The sequence below is a fragment of the Triturus cristatus genome, chromosome 8, assembly GCF_964204655.1.
Source record: "Triturus cristatus chromosome 8, aTriCri1.1, whole genome shotgun sequence".
Classification (NCBI taxonomy): domain Eukaryota; kingdom Metazoa; phylum Chordata; class Amphibia; order Caudata; family Salamandridae; genus Triturus; species Triturus cristatus.
In genome coordinates this window covers 1,422,983,497-1,423,007,020 of record NC_140591.1, presented here as the reverse complement: position 1 = coordinate 1,423,007,020, position 23,524 = coordinate 1,422,983,497, and the positions used below count along the sequence as shown (strand labels likewise).

Below are 23,524 nucleotides of genomic sequence, written 5' to 3'. Positions count from 1 at the left end.
GAGGTAGACGAGTTTGAGCAAAACGAGGGGGGAGAATCAGAATTTTCCGCAAGACAGTCGGACACTATAGCCTATGTAGGTAGAGGAAGACCTTGTAATAATGCGAGATGTTTTACTGATCCGATAAGTCCGATATGTCCAGATAATAACAGAACTTATCCAACACCTATAATAAATATGAGGTCTCCCGAACATTCGTTCCAAGCCGCTGACAAAGTACTCCGAGAACGAAGGGGTTATCACCTACTTGATTCTATGGATGAACAAGAATTAGCCAGGTCAGCCGTTCATTGGATTGACAGTCCCGGAAAATATGGTGATGAAACAGTAGCACACACGTTTTTGAACCTCAGCCCAGATGAACAGCGTTTAGCTGGGATTTATATGATCCAACAACTTCTCATATTATATAAGCACCAACATTCAGATCCTGGTCCCTTACCTGATATATTGACTGAACTACTCACGAATAGATGGAGAGGTTCAGGTACTAAGTTAATTAGAGAAATACTAGAATCAAGAAAGCAGTACATTCTTTTTGTATGTCCGGAACATGTCTCGCTACCCATCAAAGAAAGAACGCCGTATTACATGGATAGACAGAATCCCTTGCGAGAAGTGCACCCAATAAAAGGCGATGACAATGAGTTTAAACGTGTATTTGTATACACGCCCATATCTAAAATAGAATTGTTAGAAATGAAGAAAGTGGTACCCAGTCATGACAAAGACCCAGCGGGTTTTCACCGAGAAATTAAAGACATGTTACTGATGGGAGAGTATACCTATCCTGACATTATGACGATATTAAAGGTGTTAATGCCTGCTGGCATTTATGAAAAACTTAAGGAAAAAGAGTGGGAAGTGGGAGACCAAAAGATAGACTGGACAGCATTAGAAACCGAAGAAAAGGGCCGAACTGCAGGTTCAGGGCTCGGGGATAAAGTTAAAGCCCTACCAGGTTTACTAGTGCAGGTACTGCCACGTTTATTAACTACGAAAAAGGAAGATTGGGGTGCAATCTCAGCATGTAAGCAAAAACAAGATGAAGACACTAGTGATTTCTATGCCCGATTCGAAAAATGTTTTGGTATAAATAGTGGTATAAAAGCAAGTAGCGAGTCATATCCACATCTGTTTGTGACAAAATTAGTTGAAAATTCCTTGCCTCAAGTGAAGAATAGAGTATTGAAATTCGAGAGTACCTGGCAAGGTAACACCCCGTCACAAATGTTACAGATGTTACAGTACCATCACAACAGAATAAGAGAGGAACAGGAACATGAACAACGACGTATGAAGGACACTAAAATGAAAATGCTAGTTTCCCAGACAGTTCCAGCGGATGGTCACAAAAAGGGTGTGACACATTCCGGAGATTCAGCAGTTCCTGTAAAAGGAACATGCAATTATTGTAAACAACTAGGTCATTATGTACACGATTGTCCAGTCCTGAAACGTAATATAGCCGTAGGTATTGCAAAAGAAAGACCAAGGCCACCTAGACAGGATCAGAATGAACAAGGAGCTCCGCAGCATGCACAGTCGATGCCAGCTCAGCAACAGTCCATGCCAGCTCCGCAACAGTCTATACAGTTTGTGCCAGCTGCACCAGCGCTGCCTGTTGCTGCCACACAAACCACGACACGACAAATGTATCAGACCGCACAGTATGAATATCCTGAGTATCAACGCTACGCATGAACCAGCCTAGAGAGGGAAGTTGACTTACCCCTTATCGAGGTCCCTGTAGATCAGGAGGGGCCTTATGTGCACAGTGAATTATTGGGTCAAGATAGAAAATTTTTACTTGATACAGGGGCAAGTCGAACAACAATAAAACGTAGTGAAGTTCCAGGGGCACCCCTCTCAGGCTCACAGAATATTTCCCTTGGTTTTTCAGGAAAACCTATTGTTAATGAAGTATCACAGCCTCTTCCACTCACGATTGGACCCTTGACACGAACTACAGATTTATTGCTTACTAAATCATGTCCAGAAAACTTGTTAGGTATAAAGACATTGAAAGCTCTAGGGGCTATTATATGTTGTTCTCCGGAAGGAGTAAGATTGTTTTTACGCGATTTCAAAGGGCACTATGTGTCCAGAGACATGGATCACCGACTGCAGACTTTACCCACACATTTATGGGCACAAGGCCCTACTGATGTTGGTTGCATGAACATTACACCATATCGAGTCACATTAAAGGCAGGAGTGGTGCTACCACGAATGCGGCAATACAAGTTACCACCAGATGCTGTAGTGGCCTTACTGAAAATCATTGACGAGCTTATTGCCCAAGGAGTGGTTGTGGAAACTGACTCCAATGTATGTAATTCCCCGATAATTCCGATTCTTAAACGAACTGATCCAAAGGCTCCACCAGTCTACCGATTGGTTATTGATTTGCGCGAATTAAACAAATGCATTGTGCCACAATTTCCGGTGGTCCCCGATATCTCATCATTACTGACAGCCATTGATTCACACGCAACGTTCTTTACAGTAATTGATCTCAAGAATGCCTTTTTCAGCGTCCCAATAGATCCGGAAAGCCAATACTTGTTCGGATTTAGTCTAAATGGACGAAGTTTTAAATTCACACGCGCACCTCAAGGATTTACAGAAAGCCCCAGCATCTATAGTCAAGCACTGAAACGGGAACTTGACAGTATACACATGCCAGTTAACACTGCACTGCTTCAATATGTCGATGATCTGCTGATCACCGCCCGAAGCAAACCTGAATGTGAAAAAGCATCACTGACGGTTTTACAGTTTCTAGCCGAAAAGGGGCACAAGGTGTCCCCTTCTAAGCTGCAATTCTGTGTCCAGCGAGTTGTTTATCTTGGACACTCGCTGTCCAAGGAGGGAAGGCAGCTTACACCCGACCGCATTCAGTTAATTGCTAACATGCCAATACCCAAGACACAAAAGGAGGTGCGGGCTTTTATAGGCCTCACTTCATACTGTAGGCAGTGGATCCCTCAATATGCATTTTTAGCAAAACCTCTCATTCAGTTGACAACACAGGAGGCGGCCACATCGACTGTCCTCCCTTGGACTCAGGAACACACACTAGCTTTTGAAAGCTTAAAGAAAGCTCTATGTCAAGCACCTGTTTTAGCGACACCGTGTTACCATAAACATTTTACACTCTTTGTTACAGAACGTGAAAGTACTGCCTTGTCAGTACTCACTCAGGAACAAGCAGGATCACGCAAGCCATGTGCTTATTTCTCTAGTACATTAGATCCCGTAGCCCAGGCTTTGCCTGCGTGCCTGAAATCAGTGGCAGCAACAGCTTTAGCAATCAGACAAAGCGATGCCATAGTGTTAGGACATCCGTTGACAGTACAAGTACCGCATGCAGTAGAGGTTCTTGTGAACCGAACGCAAACACAACACTTGACCATAGCAAGACTTACAGGGTACGAATTAACATTGTTTCAGCCACATATAGAAATCAGACGCTGTAATACATTGAATCCTGCTACACTTTTACCTGTAATCGGAACAGACCCACTAGCTCATGATTGTGTTGAAGTTATTACAATAACGACGAAACCCAGACAAGATTTGACAGACGTTCCATTGTTAGATCCAGACCTGACGTTGTATGTAGATGGATCATGTATGAGAACAAGTACAGGAGATTTAGTGGCCGCGTATGCAGTCACAACAGATACTGAAGTCATTGAAACAAACTGTATAAATACCTTGTCAGCCCAAGCAGCAGAGCTTATTGCTCTGACACAAGCCTGTATTCAAGCCACAAATAAGAAAGTTAACATATACACTGACTCACGTTATGCATTCGGAGTTGTACATGACTTCGGCGTGCTGTGGCGAGAGAGAGGTTACTTAACTTCTCATGGTACCCACATTCAGCACGGGTCCCTCATTCATGCTCTGTTAGACGCAATCCATCTGCCCACTGCTATATCGATTATGAAATGCAAAGCGCATACGAAAGTGACTGATATCATTTCTCAAGGCAATGATTTAGCTGACAGAACAGCTAAACAGACTGCTCAAACTCGCACATCCGACATGACAAAGACAATAGTTCCGATACCAACACATTGTATGACGATTAAGGATCCCGCACTTGACGTAATTGACATACAGACACATGCTACACCAGACGAAATAAAGAAATGGACTGAATTAGGAGGGATCCAAACAGACCAGGGATGGATGACGAAGGAGAAATCTGTGTGGTTTCTTCCTGACTCTATGGTCCAAGCTATCATAACCACAATACACAGTCCAGCGCATCTAGGAGAGAAAGCTATGCTAGACAGCATTCAACACATTTGGTTCAACAAACATTTACGAGCAGCAGCTAAGCAAAAAGTCCGTACCTGTATGATATGTTGTCAGTTTAACCCAGGTAAAAGCATCCCCGTAGAGCAGGGTGGATTTCAGCCTCCTGATCACCCATTTGCAGTCCTCCAGATGGATTATATCCAGATGGAACGATGTCGAGGATTCAAATATGTTCTCGTAGTTGTTTGCGCTCTTTCCCGCTGGACCGAAGCGTACCCAGTATCAGATTACACTGCCCCGACTACTGCCAAGCAGCTAGTTCGAGAATTCTTCCCACGGTACGGTTTACCACGTGTTGTCTATTCAGATAACGGCCAGCCATTCTCATCCGAACTAATGAAACATGTTTCACTCTTGCTAGGATATCAGTTGAAGTTTCATTGTGTCCGACACCCCGAGGCAGCAGGTCTCGTGGAACGACATAATCAAACTTTGAAAATAAGATTGTCCAAAATATGTAGAGAGAAAGGTGTTGATTGGGTAGTAGCCTTACCAGTTGCACTCTTTTACATGAGAATGGTAGCACACTCTCGAACAGGGCTATCCCCTTATGAGGTGATCTTTGGAAGACCACCGAATATGTGGGGGACGCCTATACCCCGTAAAATAACTGATGTTGACTGTAATATGCTGACAGATTACCTGGCTTCCTTGATGTCTGCACTACAATCTTGTCGTTCACAGGTAGCTGCAGCCTTTCCTGACAACACTGAGGTGAAACCCCATGACGTAGTTCCGGGGGATCTCGTTTTAGTGAGGAACTTTGACCGAAAGACTCAGCTGGAGCCTAGGTGGAAGTCGCCTCAACTCGTTCTGCTCACTACAAGGACAGCCGTGAAGATCGAAGGCAGAAAAGGATGGGTGCATTCAAGTCATATCAAGAAATTTCATGGACTTCCATCGGATGTAAATAGCACACCTCGTGTGTCTTCACCCATTGACTCAAAGCTACCTTTGGTTGAGGCCAGTAGCCAGGAACAGTACAAATTAAAACTTAGGTCTAATCAGTCGGACAATTTGATTGTTTAAGTCCTCTCCAAGGTGAAGCGGTTGAATTTGTCTCTGACATGTATCCCTTAGACCTGAATAGAGGAAAAACCCGAAAAATGTTGAAACGACATGCGTACTGTAAATCACTGCGTAGTCATTGTATAGTGACGTTATTAATTTTGTTTTTCTTGAGTCTTATAATAATAACTGCAAGTATATTGTTGCATATATATTATCCTATTTCTAAACATGTTTTCAATGTTACTGCTGAACATTCTTTTAGTGACCTACCCCCGCATGAATTGTCCTATAGATTTGCGCTGCGCAATAACACTTTCATTAGTATGTTACATCATTCCCATCAGACTAGTAATGCTACCAATTGTTGGGTGTGTGGCCGACTCCCTCCCTATCAGAATTATAAGGGAGTTCTGCCCCTTTTTCCATATCCGTTTACACACAATGGCTCCTGTGGAGCATGGTTTAGTTTAATCAATTCCATAGATTCAAACACAGCAGTTTATCAAGACAATTGGGTATGGGGAAACCTGAACCTAGTTTTACTCAAAGTCTGCTACCCTGACAAGGAGGGTCGCCCCAAAAGAACAGGAACTGATCTAGAAAATGAAGTATATGGATTAGGTAATTTTACACTTAATCTCATGATCCTGAATGTCGAATCCGAAGTTGCACCAGTTTTGCCCGCCATGTCAGTATTCCCAGCTAAGGGTGAATTGTGTGTAAGAAAGAATGGTTCCATACATATGGGCCATAGTAAATGCACTACTGTAATAGAATTCAGTGATCAAGGCAAATCTTCATTTAGAGCTTCTCGCCATTCTTACTTCATATGTGGTCAGACTGCATATATGCGTCTGCCTCTAGATTGGGATGGTACCTGTTACATTGCATTCCTTTTGCCACCTGTTTTTCTAGCACCTCCAGACTACCACAGAAATATTCATTTAGTACACAATAGAGAACGGAGAGATCTCCCAATTGTCGATTACACTGAGACGGCATGGGAAAAGTATGTAGATTTTAATAAAGGCCTCTTTCCCTATATAGGTACAGTTACAAATAGTAAGCTAATACGTAGATTAACTAGGACTCTTGAAGCTGTAGTGAATGAAACTATTGCCGCCCTAGGCAACTTGACAGAGGAGCAATCTGCGATGAGGATTGTTGTTCTTCAAAATCGTCTTGTCCTTGACGTCATCCTGGCCGATAGGGGCGGAGCTTGTAGGGTCATCGGATCAAGCTGCTGCGTATTCATACCAGAAAATTCGCCATCTGTATATAAAGCTATAACCCGCCTTCATAAGATTGTGAGCCAGATACACCAGAATCCAGGCACTTGGACTTGGTCCGGGTGGTTTTGGAGCGTGATATCAGCCTGGGGATGGAGAGTTCTATCCTTCCTAGGTATTGGCCTTCTTATACTATTCAGTTGCTGCTTATGCCTGCAATGTGGACCAGCGATTTGCGGCCTGTGTGCCACATCGTGTATTCCACATCAAGGTTTTCACTCAAGATCCCGGAAGAAAAAAGAAGAACAAATGATGCTCGATGAACAAATCAATGGATTAATGAAGATTGATATCTCTTGATGGGCAAGTAGGGGACAAGGAGGGAATGTGGAAATATGGATTTTTATGATCAGTTATGTCCCCTATCTTGGACCCCAACGGTTCTATGTGCATGTTACAAGTACATGTATGTTCCCTCCAGTTCCAGTTCTGAAGACGCAAACACATGTGCGTCCACCGTCAACATGTCCTCTTTCAGATCCGCCATGAATGGGCTGGATATTCGATTCCTAAGTACGAAAGGCCACCGACTTTATATGGCTCAGTTACTCCATTTTTCAGTTCAGGCGAGTAGGCCCTGATTCTGCCATCAAGCCTTTTCCTTGCTTGCTGCCTCTGACAGCTTCAGCTTGAGCTCGCATCTGTATCCATGAACTTTGTCCCACTCCCTGTGCGGCTAACGGTGCCTGCCTCGGCTGGTTTGCCTGCCTGCCAAAAACTGTATTTCACCTTCGAGTTATCTGCTTCGCTCTTCAGCCGATGCATTCCTGTCTAGTAGTTTAGGTAAACATTTCCTTCAGCTACTGAGCAAAGGGCCTAGCCTCTCTGTCTTCATGCAAGTAATTCATAGCCCTGTTACCATGGAAAGGTTTCTGCCCCTTGCATCTCATATAGACACTTAGACGCTTGTGCACGCACACACAGTCAGTATAGAATAGATTTTGTCCAAGAGTCCTTCCTTTGTGGATAACATAGTTCTCTAAACATAGGATGTTAGATATGATTTGGGATTAGGTTGACTTGACCCCCCAGACTTCTTGTCTCCACATGTAGAGCTAAATGTCAAGTCCCCTTCACCCCCTAGTTGCACGTCAATTACACGTCATGCTGCTGCGCGCGCATCCTTGCCAAGTATTTCTGCTGACATTGCGAAATTATCTCATAGATCCACCTATATGTGACATCACAACCAATAACGTTTCTTTTTACTCCCCATTACGCCTCTTTTTGTTACGCATGTGAGATGTCATCTTTACTATCAATTGTTACGCCTCTTACATTGGTTTCATTGTAATGTATGTTCTATAAAAGTGATGACTTATCAATAAAGCATTGTACTTCACTTCCTGAACCCCCGTGGTGACGGAACTTGGAGGCCCCAATTCGAATTGCGTCCATTGGAATAAAGCCCGTTCAGAACCTCTTATACCACAGATTCTGCCTCTTATTTTACTGAGCTATGTTTTCTAAGATTCCGTATCAAATTCAGTTCCGGTAATTAAATTATTTACCACAGGTTGACCGAAGGACGCAATGCATATAGTGAGGAAGTGCTGTATGTGAGGAGATTTCCTACCATGATGACAGCTGGGTCCGGAGACTGGAAGCGGCTGGACGCAGACTGGCTTCTCTTTGGCACCTCTTCGGCGCGTCTAAGGCGCTACCGCTGCGCGTGCCGCTGCGCGGGGCGAAGGAAGTTAATATAGATTGGGCTCAGGGAACACTGGAGCGTCAACCCACTAAAATGGCCGCCAAGAAATGGCACTACCAGGAAGTAGGAGCGCTCTGTTCTCCCTCCACAACAATCAGCCCGAGTAGCTGCGGTGGACCGGGGAGTCAGTGCACAATTCGAATCACATGAGCAACAGCAGTTTGCATGTAAAAACGATTTTCTCTTTTTAAGAAAACAATTTTCTCCTTTTAAAAAAACGATTTTCTCTTTTTAAAAAAACGATTTTCTCTTTTAAAAAAAACGATTTTCTCTTTTTAAAAAAAACACATTCAACAGAACAGCAAAAGTGCTATCACCTAGAGCGCTGGCGCAGGAGTGATCAGTTCAGGTTTTACTCGAGCGTGTCAGCGCTGGGAGCCTAAGTAGTCAGGGCTCAGGGAACACTGGAGCGTCAACCCACTAAAATGGCCGCCAAGAAATGGCACTACCAGGAAGTAGGAGCGCTCTGTTCTCCCTCCACAACAATCAGCCCGAGTAGCTGCGGTGGACCGGGGAGTCAGTGCACAATTCGAATCACATTAGCAACAGCAGTTTGCATGTAAAAACGATTTTCTCTTTTTAAGAAAATAATTTTCTCCTTTTAAAAAAACGATTTTCTCTTTTTAAAAAAACGATTTTCTCTTTTTAAAAAAACACATTCAACAGAACAGCAAAGGTGCTATCACCTAGAGCGCTGGCGCAGGAGTGATCAGTTCAGGTTTTTCAACTAATAATCTACATTCATTATCCATGAGAGAGAACGTGATATGGGTGACCCAAAACATGTGAAGGTACTAACCTTCAGTTACACATAATATGTCTACAATATCAATGTTGGACCTGTCAGCCCTAGGGTGGTCTCCCCTTCTATTTTTGTATCGTGCCTCATTTTTTCCACCCTCATTTTTATGTTGGACTAGGTCTCCGGGCGCCTTTTCATTGCCAGGCAGTGTTAAGGTGCAGGTGCTCCCTACTCCCAAGATGGCTGCCACAGACCCCTGCTACTGCAGGGTGGTCGTTTTTCATAGTAGCACCCTAGCTGCCAGGAGCTGGCTGGGACCCACAACAATGTTGCGATACCAGCCCGCCTTTTTGTCCCATAGTTAGAGTGGGGAAGCTCCTGGAAGAAGCTGGAACCTTCTAGAAGGGAGGTGGGGTTTTACTTTTGCCGCCTTGGCTGGGGGTCACCTGACCTAGGGCTACTTAAGAGTGGGAGGGAAACTTGTGTGGTGAGTTGGCCATTGGGGTGAAGCAGAGCTGGAAGAATCCACCAGGAGTGTAGGCGGTAGGGCCTAGCCAGGGACTTATGCCTCTGAGAGTGACAGGATTTAGGTACTGCCTCTTAAGTGAGTGAGGTGCCCTGTGAATCCCACTGATCTTGCCCAGTAGTAGGAGGACCCAGAGACTCTCTGCCAGCCTGACTAGGAAGGACCTAGTAGCCCTCTCCATCCCTACCCCTGTAACAGAACCCCTTAAGGGCGCCAGATACATCTGCGCCAAAAGACTTCATCTGTCAACTGAGAACTGAAACCTAACTTTAAGAACTGAGACTGCATGACAAGAGCGAGCTGTAAGCCTTGAATGCCAGAGCTGAGACTGCGTGTCCAAGCTACCCTATTGAACGAAATACTAAGCCGATTGCCAAGTCACCGGGGATCGACCAGGTACTAGCGCTGTGACCCCCGCGCTCCCTGCCCTGGTCTGGGACCCCCGGCAGCGTGCTCCGCTGAGCACTTTACCCCCATCCTTAATTTGAGCCCCCCCTGCGACGACGAAGCCAGCGCGCTCACCGCTGCGGCCTGGAGGAGTGCCCTGCTGTGTCGCGAGGCCCAGGCGAAGTCCGGGGCCCCGTCGCTGCCGTCGCAGCCGTGTGAGGAGGTGCGCAAGGTCGGGGCCGAGTTCCCCCAACGTCGTGAGGACGGACGCCTGCTGACGCCGAGACGGAGGTAAGCCCGGAGGCCGAGATCCCCCCTGGTGCGCCCCCTGCTGGTCTGGAAACCACACCGCACTTGGCCCGGGTTGTCCCCTCCGTGGGAGTCCCCTCCCCTGCCTGCGCGACGGAGAGTCCCCGCCGAGGGATCCTGTCCGTGTCCCCCCTTCTGTAATACTGAGCGCGGTGCTCTGTGAACTGCACCGGAGCATAGGGACCCGCTCCTCAAGTCCGGTCACCCTCCCTGCTGGAAGCCGCCCAAAGAACTGACTGACATTACCCTCGTGTGGCGCTTCACGCCACCGACCCTGCTTCCCCAGCCGGAGAGACCGGGACTGCGAGTAACCCACTGTGTTATATGCTCTGCTCGAAAGTAGATTACATGCCAAGGAATGCGAGTAGCGCACTGTGTTATATGCTCTGCTCGAAAGTAATTACCTGCCCAGGAATGCGAGTAGCGCACTGTGTTATATGCTCTGCTCGAAAGTAGATTACATGCCAAGGAATGCGAGTAGCGCACTGTGTTATATGCTCTGCTCGAAAGTAATTACCTGCCCAGGAATGCGAGTAGCGCACTGTGTTATATGCTCTGCTCGAAAGTAATTACATGCCCAGGAACGCGAGTAGCGCACTGTGTTATATGCTCTGCTCGACCGTACATGCCTAGGAATGCGAGTAGCGCATTGTGTTATATGCTCTGCTCGAATGTAATGTTATGCAATTGATTCCGAGTAACGCGTTGTGCTAACTGTTCTACGCAAACGTTTCCACATGCAACTGATTGCGCGTAGCGCTGTGTTTTATATGCCTTGCTTCACAGTATTAGGGGCCAGTGGTCACGAGGAGCGCTCAGTTCGACAGGCGCCATGTTGATGAACCCAATGTTCCCCCTTACCAGTATTACGCTGTGTTAGACGGCCTGTTCAGGGACAGACTTTACATAAGCGCGCACCGCGCTAGAATATCCTGCATTTAACCAGCAGGCGTGGGTACATGAACGAGGTTAGGCACTGCATAGATATCACCCAGAGTGTCGAATGTAATGTTACGATGGTATTATGATTCATGTATTACCTTGTTATTTCCCGAACTGCAACTGACCAGCTATACTTGGATAAACTTGAAGTATTTGCATAATTTAAACGGTGTGGCGTCCCTTATTGTGTGTGACTCTAGTCCATGGGAAGCGTGTGGTGTATGGTTGCTTAACACATAGCCCTCTGGTTGCCCGACCGGCTCGCGCCACGCTACCGCCTATAGGGCCTGGTGACCCCAGGTTCCTACATTGTTGGCCAGCGGTGGGATCCTTGGGACTTGTGACCATACAGCACCCTTCCGTGAGGCGAAGGGCGCCACAATTAAACGCCTATCCTACATTTTTTTTGTTCCACAGCTCAGAAACCATTGTTGCTGGATCATTAGTTCCACTGTCCAGGTAGAGAGTGCGAGAAGCCTGGTTAGCTATTGACTGTTGCCTACACCCTAGGAATTTTCTCCTTAGAGTCTAGGTCCCCACCTGCCAGAATGGAATCCCGGCTAGCGGACCTCGAGGGGTACACCGTGAGGCAACTGAGGGAGTTCGCGCAGGAGTTGGGGGTGCCTGGGATGCGGAGGGCCAAAGCGCCGGAACTCCGTACCGCCATTAGGGCATGGGTAGAAGCCCACCCAGAAGGGAGAGGGGATGAGGGACAGGAAGCGCCAGAGGCACCTCAGGAGGAGAGCGCCCAGGAAGTCCTAGATATCCTGAACATAGAGGAGTCTGAAAATGTGCCCCCAGGAAGACGTTCTGGGGCCAGTAGTAAGACAGGGTCTAGCAGGAGCGCGTCTCCAAGGGAGTATGAGGACAGAAGGGAAGAGAGGCAGTTAAAATGGGAGCTGGCCAAATTAGAACAGGAAAGAGAAAGAGAAAGAGAGAATAAGAGATGGGCAATGGAGGAGAAGAAGCTGGCGCACGAGCTTCAGTTAAAAGAGCTGGAGCTACGCGCCCTCCAATTGAATGCGTCTAACAAAGACAATGGTGGCAGCATACCCAGGGAACCTCAAGAACCAAAATTCTACCTACCCAAAGAAGTCATAGCCAATTATACACTAGGGGATGACATCATGAAGTGGTTGGAGGCATACGAGGTAGCCTTAACGGCCCATGGGGTACCCGAGAGTAACTGGGGAGGTGGTCTCTACCGGTATATACCTCCCACTGTTAGGGACACCCTGTTATATTTGGCCAAGGCGGATCAGGTTAAGTACGCCCCCATGAAAGAGGCCTTGTTAAAGAAGTTTGGCCTGAACCCCGAGAAGTATAGGCAGAAGTTTCGTGGCAGCCATAAGCTGTCCACCCAGACATGGGTAGATTTTTTTGATTACGCGAGGAAGGCACTAGATGGTTGGGTGCGTGGCAGCGAGGTACAGGATTACCAAGGGTTGTACGATCTTTTTTTAAGGGAGCACCTCTTGGATAAGAGCTTTCCGGAGCTGCGCCAACATCTGGTGGACCGCAAGCTGAAGGATCCTCGAGAGCTTGCGGAGGAGGCAGATATTTGGGTGAGCACCCGGGTGTCTCACAAGGGCCCCGGGGGAGATGGCTCGAAAGGTGGACAGGGTTTCCCCCAGAAGAAAGAGGGGGGAGATAAAAAGGTGGAGTTCTCGAAAGGTCCCCAAAATAAGTTTGGGAAGGGAGTAGGAACCCCACCCCCGTCCAATTCCACAAGACCCACTTACCCTGACAGGAGTCAGCAGCCAAGGATTGTGCGGTGCTACGAGTGTGGGGAGATTGGACACTACAGAGGAGATCCCAAGTGTCGCAAGCGACCACCAGCCCCATCGGGCGTGAAGAGTCCCGGGGTGAGTAGTATAGCGCTTGGGTTGGAGCTGCCCTTAGATAGGGAAGGGGAGTGGACAGGCCTGACACTGGTTTCACTCGGGGATAGAGAGGTGGTCCCCGTAGTGTCCCTGCCCCCGAACACTGCTAAATATCAGCAGAGGGTGAGAATTAATGGGGAGGAGGTGGAAGCTCTGAGGGACACAGGGGCCAGCATGACCACTGTCGTGCGGCGGCTGGTGTCCCCAGACCAAGTAGTCCCCGAGGAGTTCCATCCGGCCGTATTGGCTGACGGCAGTTTGAGTCACTATCCAGTGGCTCGTGTTCCATTCGAGTGGGGAGGAGTCAAAGGCCTACTGCGAGTTGCTGTGAGCCCTGCCTTGCCTGTGGGGTGTTTGCTAGGGAACGACCTGGAGCACACCAAATGGAAGGACGTCGAGTTTCACGCTCACACTGAGATGCTGGGATTACCAGGGTGGACTTGCGTGAGCACGCGGTCCATGGCTGCCCGGCATGGAACTCACCCGGAGTTGGAGCCTGGAATCATGGCCCAACCCAAACCCAAACGTGGGAAGAAGAAGGAGGGAGAGGACATGCCCCGTGAGTCGGATGGGGAGGCCGCAGAGGTGCCCCCGGAGTCCGCGGAGGTAGATGTCGTTCCTGTGGAGGACTTGCCGACCCTTGCTGACTGGCAAGTGGAAGGAGGGCCTACCCGGGAAGAATTTTGTCAAGCACAAAGGACGTGCCCCACTCTTGAGGGTATGCGGCGGCAGGCCGACGCTCAAGTGGCTAGTCAGGAACTGGGAGGTTATCATGTGTATTGGGAGGATGGTCTCCTATACAGTGAGCCCAGGGTGCCGGTACATGGATCTTCGAGGGCCATAGTGGTCCCCCAGTGTTACCGGGCCTTCCTGCTGGAGTTAGCGCACGAGATCCCCTTAGCTGGACACCTGGGCCAGGACAAAACCTTTGCACGGTTAGTCCCCCATTTTTATTGGCCCAGGATGAGGATTGCCTCAGACGCCTTTTGCAAGACCTGCAAGTCTTGTCAGGCTAGTGGCAAGACTGGGACAAAGTTGAAAGTCCCGTTGGAACCATTCCCCGTGGTCGGGACCCCTTTTGAGAGGGTCGGTATCGATATTGTTGGGCCATTGGACCCTCCGACCGCAGCGGGACACCGGTTCATCTTGGTTTTGGTGGACCACGCCACAAGGTACCCAGAGGCTATTCCTCTGAGGACCATCACTGCACCGGTGGTGGCGCGGGCACTGTTGGGAATTTTTACCCGAGTGGGATTCCCGAAGGTCGTGGTGTCGGACAGGGGCACCAATTTCATGTCGGCCTACATGCAGGCCATGTGGAAGGAGTGTGGAGTGACCTACCGGTTCTCCACCCCTTACCACCCCCAGACTAACGGACTTGTAGAGCGCTTCAATAAGACATTGAAGGGGATGATCCGAAGCCTTCCCGAAGGCTTGAGGCGTAAATGGGACGTCCTCCTCCCCTGCTTGTTATTCTCCTATCGGGAGGTACCGCAGAAGGGAGTCGGGTTCAGCCCGTTTGAATTGCTCTATGGCCATCCCGTTAGGGGTCCCCTCAGTTTAGTGAAAGAGGGGTGGGAGAAGACTTCACAGAAGCTTCCCCGTGACATTGTCAGCTACATGCTGGCGTTCCGCAGCCAGATGGCCAAGCTGTGGAAGGCAGCCACAGAGAACCTGGAGGCTAGCCAGACCGTAATGAAGGAGTGGTATGACCGCAACGCTCGGACGGTCGAGTTGGACGTTGGACAAAAGGTGTGGGTTATGGAACCTGGAGAGCTTTGTGCCCTCCAGGACCGGTGGACCGGCCCGTTCGACATTGTGGAGCGGCGAGGCCAGACCACATACGTTGTGGATGTAAAAACCCCCCGTCAACCCCTCAGGGTGCTCCACGTCAACCGCCTGAAGCCGCACCATGAGCGATCGGAGCTTGCTCTCCTTATGGTGACGGATGGGAGCGAAGAGGAAGAGAGTGAAGCTCTTCCTGACCTTCTTGCGGCACAAGAGAAGGATGGTTCGGTGGAAGGTGTAGTCCTCTCCCCATCCTTGACCCCAGAGCAGCAGAGGGACTGTCGCCATGTCCTGGGACAGTTCGCCTCGTTGTTCTCCCTCACGCCTGGAATCACTCATTGGTGTACCCATGATGTGGACACAGGGGACAGCCCCCCGGTAAAGAACAAGTCTTACCGGCTCTCTGACCGAGTGAAGGATAGCATCCAGCGTGAGGTGGCAAAGATGCTGGAGCTGGGGGTGATAGAACCTTCCAGCAGCCCGTGGGCTAGTCCAGTGGTGTTGGTGCCGAAAGCGGCCCCACCGGGTACGACGCCAGAACTTCGGTTCTGTGTGGACTACCGGGGGTTGAACTCTGTCACGAAGACAGATGCTCACCCCATCCCACGTGCAGATGAGCTGGTGGACCGGCTAGGAGCAGCCCGGTACCTCAGCACCATTGACCTGACATCCGGATATTGGCAGATTGCCATGGCCGACGGAGCACGGGAGAAGACAGCGTTCTCCACCCCAGAGGGCCACTACCAATTTCGAGTGATGCCCTTTGGGCTCAAAAATGCTCCGGCCACATTCCAGCGGTTAGTGAATCAGGTACTATCTGGCCTGGAGTCCTTCTCAGCAGCCTACTTGGATGACATAGCTGTCTTCAGTAGCAGCTGGGAGGACCATCTGCAACACCTCCAGGAGGTATTGCAGGCGCTGCAACGCGCTGGCTTAACCATTCAAGCCAGCAAGTGCCAGATTGGACAGGGATCTGTCGTGTACCTGGGACACCTGGTGGGCGGAGGTAAGGTGCAACCCCTCCAGGCCAAAATTGAAACCATCTTGGCTTGGGAGCCCCCCAAGACCCAAACAGAGGTCCGAGCTTTCCTCGGCCTCACTGGGTATTACCGCCGGTTCATCAAGGGATATGGTACCATCGTGACCCCCTTGACGGAGTTGACCTCAAAGAAACAACCTCGCAAGGTCATATGGACAGCTGCATGCCAAGAAGCCTTTGATACGCTGAAAAATGCGATGTGTACAGCTCCAGTACTAGCAACACCCGATTTCAGCAAGGAATTTATTGTACAGACCGACGCCTCAGAGCACGGCATAGGTGCAGTGCTCTCACAACTCAACACCGAGGGCCAAGACCAACCTGTGGCCTTCATATCTCGAAGACTCCTCCCTCGGGAACGGCGATGGAGCACCATTGAGAGAGAAGCCTTCGCGGTGGTATGGGCTCTGAAGAAGTTGAGGCCATACCTCTTTGGCACTCACTTCCTTATCCAGACCGACCACCGCCCCCTTCGCTGGCTCATGCAGATGAGAGGCGAAAACCCCAAGTTGTTGAGGTGGTCCATTTCCCTACAGGGGATGGACTTTCGGGTGGAACATCGGCCCGGAGTTGACCACGCCAATGCTGACGGTCTCTCCAGGTTTTTCCGCCTTAGTGAAGAGAACTCCCTAGAGGTTGGGTAGCTCTCCCCTCTTTCGGCTGGGGGGGACGCATGTTGGACCTGTCAGCCCTAGGGTGGTCTCCCCTTCTATTTTTGTATCGTGCCTCATTTTTTCCACCCTCATTTTTATGTTGGACTAGGTCTCCGGGCGCCTTTTCATTGCCAGGCAGTGTTAAGGTGCAGGTGCTCCCTACTCCCAAGATGGCTGCCACAGACCCCTGCTACTGCAGGGTGGTCGTTTTTCATAGTAGCACCCTAGCTGCCAGGAGCTGGCTGGGACCCACAACAATGTTGCGATACCAGCCCGCCTTTTTGTCCCATAGTTAGAGTGGGGAAGCTCCTGGAAGAAGCTGGAACCTTCTAGAAGGGAGGTGGGGTTTTACTTTTGCCGCCTTGGCTGGGGGTCACCTGACCTAGGGCTACTTAAGAGTGGGAGGGAAACTTGTGTGGTGAGTTGGCCATTGGGGTGAAGCAGAGCTGGAAGAATCCACCAGGAGTGTAGGCGGTAGGGCCTAGCCAGGGACTTATGCCTCTGAGAGTGACAGGATTTAGGTACTGCCTCTTAAGTGAGTGAGGTGCCCTGTGAATCCCACTGATCTTGCCCAGTAGTAGGAGGACCCAGAGACTCTCTGCCAGCCTGACTAGGAAGGACCTAGTAGCCCTCTCCATCCCTACCCCTGTAACAGAACCCCTTAAGGGCGCCAGATACATCTGCGCCAAAAGACTTCATCTGTCAACTGAGAACTGAAACCTAACTTTAAGAACTGAGACTGCATGACAAGAGCGAGCTGTAAGCCTTGAATGCCAGAGCTGAGACTGCGTGTCCAAGCTACCCTATTGAACGAAATACTAAGCCGATTGCCAAGTCACCGGGGATCGACCAGGTACTAGCGCTGTGACCCCCGCGCTCCCTGCCCTGGTCTGGGACCCCCGGCAGCGTGCTCCGCTGAGCACTTTACCCCCATCCTTAATTTGAGCCCCCCCTGCGACGACGAAGCCAGCGCGCTCACCGCTGCGGCCTGGAGGAGTGCCCTGCTGTGTCGCGAGGCCCAGGCGAAGTCCGGGGCCCCGTCGCTGCCGTCGCAGCCGTGTGAGGAGGTGCGCAAGGTCGGGGCCGAGTTCCCCCAACGTCGTGAGGACGGACGCCTGCTGACGCCGAGACGGAGGTAAGCCCGGAGGCCGAGATCCCCCCTGGTGCGCCCCCTGCTGGTCTGGAAACCACACCGCACTTGGCCCGGGTTGTCCCCTCCGTGGGAGTCCCCTCCCCTGCCTGCGCGACGGAGAGTCCCCGCCGAGGGATCCTGTCCGTGTCCCCCCTTCTGTAATACTGAGCGCGGTGCTCTGTGAACTGCACCGGAGCATAGGGACCCGCTCCTCAAGTCCGGTCACCCTCCCTGCTGGAAGCCGCCCAAAGAACTGACTGACATTACCCTCGTGTGGCGCTTCACGCCACCGACCCTGCTTCCCCAGCCGGAGAGACCGGGACTGCGAGTAACCCACTGTGTTATATGCTCTGCTCGAAAGTAGATTACATGCCAAGGAATGCGAGTAGCGCACTGTGTTATATGCTCTGCTCGAAAGTAATTACCTGCCCAGGAATGCGAGTAGCGCACTGTGTTATATGCTCTGCTCGAAAGTAGATTACATGCCAAGGAATGCGAGTAGCGCACTGTGTTATATGCTCTGCTCGAAAGTAATTACCTGCCCAGGAATGCGAGTAGCGCACTGTGTTATATGCTCTGCTCGAAAGTAATTACATGCCCAGGAACGCGAGTAGCGCACTGTGTTATATGCTCTGCTCGACCGTAATTACATGCCTAGGAATGCGAGTAGCGCATTGTGTTATATGCTCTGCTCGAATGTAATGTTATGCAATTGATTCCGAGTAACGCGTTGTGCTAACTGTTCTACGCAAACGTTTCCACATGCAACTGATTGCGCGTAGCGCTGTGTTTTATATGCCTTGCTTCACAGTATTAGGGGCCAGTGGTCACGAGGAGCGCTCAGTTCGACAGGCGCCATGTTGATGAACCCAATGTTCCCCCTTACCAGTATTACGCTGTGTTAGACGGCCTGTTCAGGGACAGACTTTACATAAGCGCGCACCGCGCTAGAATATCCTGCATTTAACCAGCAGGCGTGGGTACATGAACGAGGTTAGGCACTGCATAGATATCACCCAGAGTGTCGAATGTAATGTTACGATGGTATTATGATTCATGTATTACCTTGTTATTTCCCGAACTGCAACTGACCAGCTATACTTGGATAAACTTGAAGTATTTGCATAATTTAAACGGTGTGGCGTCCCTTATTGTGTGTGACTCTAGTCCATGGGAAGCGTGTGGTGTATGGTTGCTTAACACATAGCCCTCTGGTTGCCCGACCGGCTCGCGCCACGCTACCGCCTATAGGGCCTGGTGACCCCAGGTTCCTACAATCAAATATTAACAACTACTCACTTTTTGTGTCCTGTACTTGTAGATCATGCATGTGTACATACAGCATAAAGACTAAATTAACAGAGATCTATACATAAATGTATACTGTCTGCTCAGCGTACCAGGCCTTTGAGCCATCTTTATATAGCATGCTTAGAGGCCTCAGTAGTAAACATAGTTATGGAACAAAGTGACCTTCACATCCATTCATCCAAAGCTATTACTTACTTCATGTGGCATTTGTTAGCCCTGGTATCCTTGGTGTGGGTCTCCCCTTGACTTCCAGCCTCCAGGACTCCTATGTTTGTATCTGCTCTTAGGGCTAATCGAAATACCTATTGCCAACCAGTGCTAAAATGGTTTGTTTCCTCCCCCAAAACATGGTAGTATTTGCCTTTACCCAGTCCCCAGTAAAGTAGCACAACCAATGCCCAGCCCCGGTAAATCAATTGCAACGAGTGGGCCAGCTGCAGGAAGTGTGCCACCCACATACGTAGCACATCAACCATGTCTCAGGCACGTCATTTCAACCAGTCCAAGCTTACAAATGAAACATTTTGATATGTACAAACATGTCTTTCACCTTATCAATGTCTGAAATGTTGCATAAATACTTGACACTTTGCCTGTAAGTCAAGCTTGAATGCTCTGTGCCAATCATCCGGAGGGTTGAGGGCAGGTAAATTAAGGGTTGGCCTGCACCTCACCCTGACAATGATTGCTGGTGCTGCTTGACCAGGGATCACATCCCAGTCAACCAACAACTGTTTTACTCACAGTGTCATCAAATTGTTAGTAGCAAATAATAGAGACAGACTCTGTGCAACATATAGGCAAACTATGTTACATAGAAAGGGAAATATGAACACTGTGCTGCTCCATAAATGCCCACTCTGCTGTGACCTTGCATTGGAAATGTATCCTGGATATTTGAAACATTGCATACTTTTACTCATGCAGTATGTGTACAGATGGAAGAACATAATAATGTTTCATGTCCTTCTTTGTGTAGCAATTCCTCCTGTGCCTGACCAATGATGAGCAGGCGAATGAGGATTCATGTGCCGACGCAGCTTCTCTAGATGACGATACCTTGTTCAACATATTAAAAGATATATAAACACCATCACTCCAGACTGTTGGCCAAGTGACTCTGTGGAATCACACAGGGTGAAACATAGCCCAGTCCTCAAAGTAAAGAATGACGTGAATGGCCTGAGAGAAGATGGGAAAACAATCTTAGGTTTAAATGTAAAGATGGTAGAAATTCAGCTGGACACGGCTTCTGCACTTAAAAGAATTGATGCAGCCCAAAAATCTAGATTACTGACTCCTTCTGTGGCATCAGACACCGATACCCCAACCTACACATACTGACTGCTCACAACATTCACACGTTGCGTCATCAGAAGATCAAGATGTGTTTAAAAAGCTTAGGTAGGACTACAGTAACACAGCACTCTAGATGATTACGTTGATAAATGTGTTTGTTGAGATAGTGTTTGGCCAAATGCGTTGCTTCAGATGTATGTAATTGTACAATTTTCCACTACCATGAAAAGGTGTATAGCAATAGAGACATATTTGTAGTCACTTTAGACACATGATGGCATGTGTTCATCTAAACGTCATGTGCTGTCAAATATGAGTTATACACTTTGTTGTTGTATAATATGCATTACATAGTACATTTTTTTTGTCAATTGTCATGTAGACAGCACCAAATTTGTAACCTCAGGATTGCACAACAGTTCCCTGGACCTTGTGTTTGCTTTGTTTGGCTTAAGTTGGCAGGGTATGCCCAGACGTGGGTCCCTTGTTCACTTTGACACTGGATTCAAGCTAGCCTGGCTGATGAAGGGAGTTACCCCGAAACCGATCCCAGGATGCTTGTTTCTGGTCCAGGAAATCCCTACTTTAGCAGGTCAGGCTGGACTGTTCCCATGAGGCACAGGGTCAAGTCTGATTTGCATATGGCTGTTTCTGAACTGGGGTGGCGAAGTTAGCTAAAGAACAATGATGGATTCAACCCAGATCTGTGACTCGAGGTGAGTGTCTGAAAAGCTTCAGCGTGCTGTCCGTCATCTCCTTATGTTTACTTGATACATAGCAATACACATATATAGGTACATATCTATAGTCCAAATAAATGCTTATATAAAGATGGATATGCTGTATATTTCTGTTTGCGTATGGTGGTTATGTGGGGAAGAGCCAATTCTTGAGTATTTTTCTGAAGATAAGGTGGTTCCTATTTGGGGAAAAAGAGTTCCATAGTTTGGCTGCTTGAACAGAGGAGAATGTGCCACCCATGTTTTTTTCTTGTACGTACCCATGTACCAGACGTTGAGTGGTACTATAGCTGAGCATATAAATGTTAAGAAAACAATGTGGAAAGTGCATCCAAAGATGAACAGTCAAAAATGTCCAAGTCTTCTTTATTTTTCTTTCTTTATTCCATGTCCATAAAACAGCCTCTAGCCAACAAGTTTCATTAATTAAATGAACGTCTTCTTGGCTGTAAATATCTGATCTCCCCTGGACCTGGCCCACCCGGTGGGCTTAAACAAATTAGTCAAGGAGACTGGTGTGCCATGGATTAGCAGATCCTCTGTAAATTTGTGGTAAAATACATGTTTTTGCAGCCAGGAGCGGGGTCCCTTGGGGGACCCCATCACCAGGCCTAGATGGTTGTGGTATTCCTACCTTGCCCTCTTCCGTCTTTTTTTCGTTGAATTTGTACTTGGGACCGAGTCCTAACAGGGCTACCACCACTTCCTTGTTGAGGTGGTGGCAGCCAATCAGATCTCAGTTTGAGATCTATCTGTATCTATGTCGCCTGCACATCCCCAGATATACAAAGTTTATAAGTACTAATTGCTCAAAAACTACAAACGTATTTACACCAGAACACAAAATGGTTAATTGAGATTGGTCAAACAGTACCAAAGTTATTAGCGACACAATAAATGCATTTCCTATGGTAAACAGTGATGTAATTTGAGATGTCATGAGTGATATCATCAGTGATGTCACTGACCATGTTATGAGTGATGTGATAAGTTAACTCATAAGCAGTGCATTCTGGGGACGCAAGTTATAGTTAGCTCAGCTAACTATAACTGCTGAATTTCTATGGTTTTGTACGAGTGAGATCTGAGCCTAACTATAATGGCCCTGTAACCTTTGTTTTTTTCAGTGTATTTCTAAGGTTTTAAAAAACAATTAATTTCCTAACTATTACGTCCCTGTAACCTTTGTTTTTTTCTTTGAATTTCCATGTTTCCAGCCCCGGGGACTCAATCCCCCAGTGGCCAAGTCTAAATATATATATATATATTTTAAATGGGTAAGGGGGCTCTCCTCCTCGGGCTGATTTTGGCCCAGGGCACCCCATCCTCTGGACCAAGCCTCAATTTATTGGGGGAGAGGAGAAACGCTGCCCCCTCCCCGGGTCGATTTTGGCCCTGGGGACCTCATCCCCCGGGGCTCAGCCTATTTTATTTTTTAAATTGGTATGGGATGTTGTGCAGCCCTCCTCCCCAGGCCAGTTTCGGCCCTGAGGACACCATCCTCTGGGATCAGGCCTCAATTTAATGGGGGAGGGGTCAGCGCAGCTCACTTCCCCAGGCAGGGATTTTTTTGAGGAAGTCTTTCAGGAACAGAAGAGAACGTTGAGGCGCGCCCTTTCCTTACGATGGTCTTTCATCATTAGACTTAATTCGAGGAAAAGATTAAATACCCCTCTCTTATCAATCCAAGAAAGGATTATTATGAATCTATGTCACATCCATTGACATTGTAGTTAGTGATTATCCATATTTTTAATAGAATTCTTCATAAACACAACTGTTTATTCCTCAGTTATTAGAAAATTATGTGGCTTTCCTGACGAAGGCGCTAGTGCGCCGAAACGCGCGTCGAAGACGATCCACTGCCGCATTGTATCTTAATGAATTGTTGATTTATATTGTTTTATTGTACAATGTATTTCATTCTTTTTGTGGTTATTACACTCAAGTTATATTGTGTATGATTTCAACAATTTAGGAAATAACCAGAGAAAATTAGATTTATTTATTTGTTGTATTGGAAAAATGTGTTCCTCTTTTTAACTTGTGACTATAAATGGTCTAAATAGTTTTATTTAAAAAATTAGTTCTTCTTTATAATAAATAAAAAAGCTTATTGATAATCATTAAGTGGTACACTATGCTTTATTAGATAATTCATGTTTTCTGTTTCTGAAAAATACATTTATTGTGATATTCATCCTTATGTGATTGCCTAGGAATTTATTATCGACTATATTTGTTGCCCTGTCCTAGGAATTGACCTACATACCTTACAGGGGGTCCTTGATATTTTCAAAGAATCCATGGTAACCCCATCCCCCAGGGTCCAGCCATATGTTTCTGGGTTCCCTGGTCCCGTCACAACACCCAGTCTGCACTGGGATTGTGGGGGAAGGCTCAAGGCCTCCACAGTCCCTGCCGGCT

At 48.1% G+C, this 23,524-nt stretch overlaps 1 protein-coding gene across 1 annotated transcript in view; it reads left to right on the top strand.

Annotated features, from left to right (window-relative positions):
- The window catches only part of LOC146805858 (extracellular calcium-sensing receptor-like), a 148,771-nt gene extending 128,626 nt beyond the window's left edge, over window positions 1-20,145 (top strand). Inside the window, exon 7 of the mRNA XM_085623827.1 lies at window positions 20,038-20,145. Within this exon, the coding sequence (XP_085479953.1) occupies window positions 20,038-20,145 (108 nt within the window). The remainder of the gene's footprint in view (window positions 1-20,037) is intronic.
- The last annotated feature ends 3,379 nt before the right edge of the window (window positions 20,146-23,524 follow it).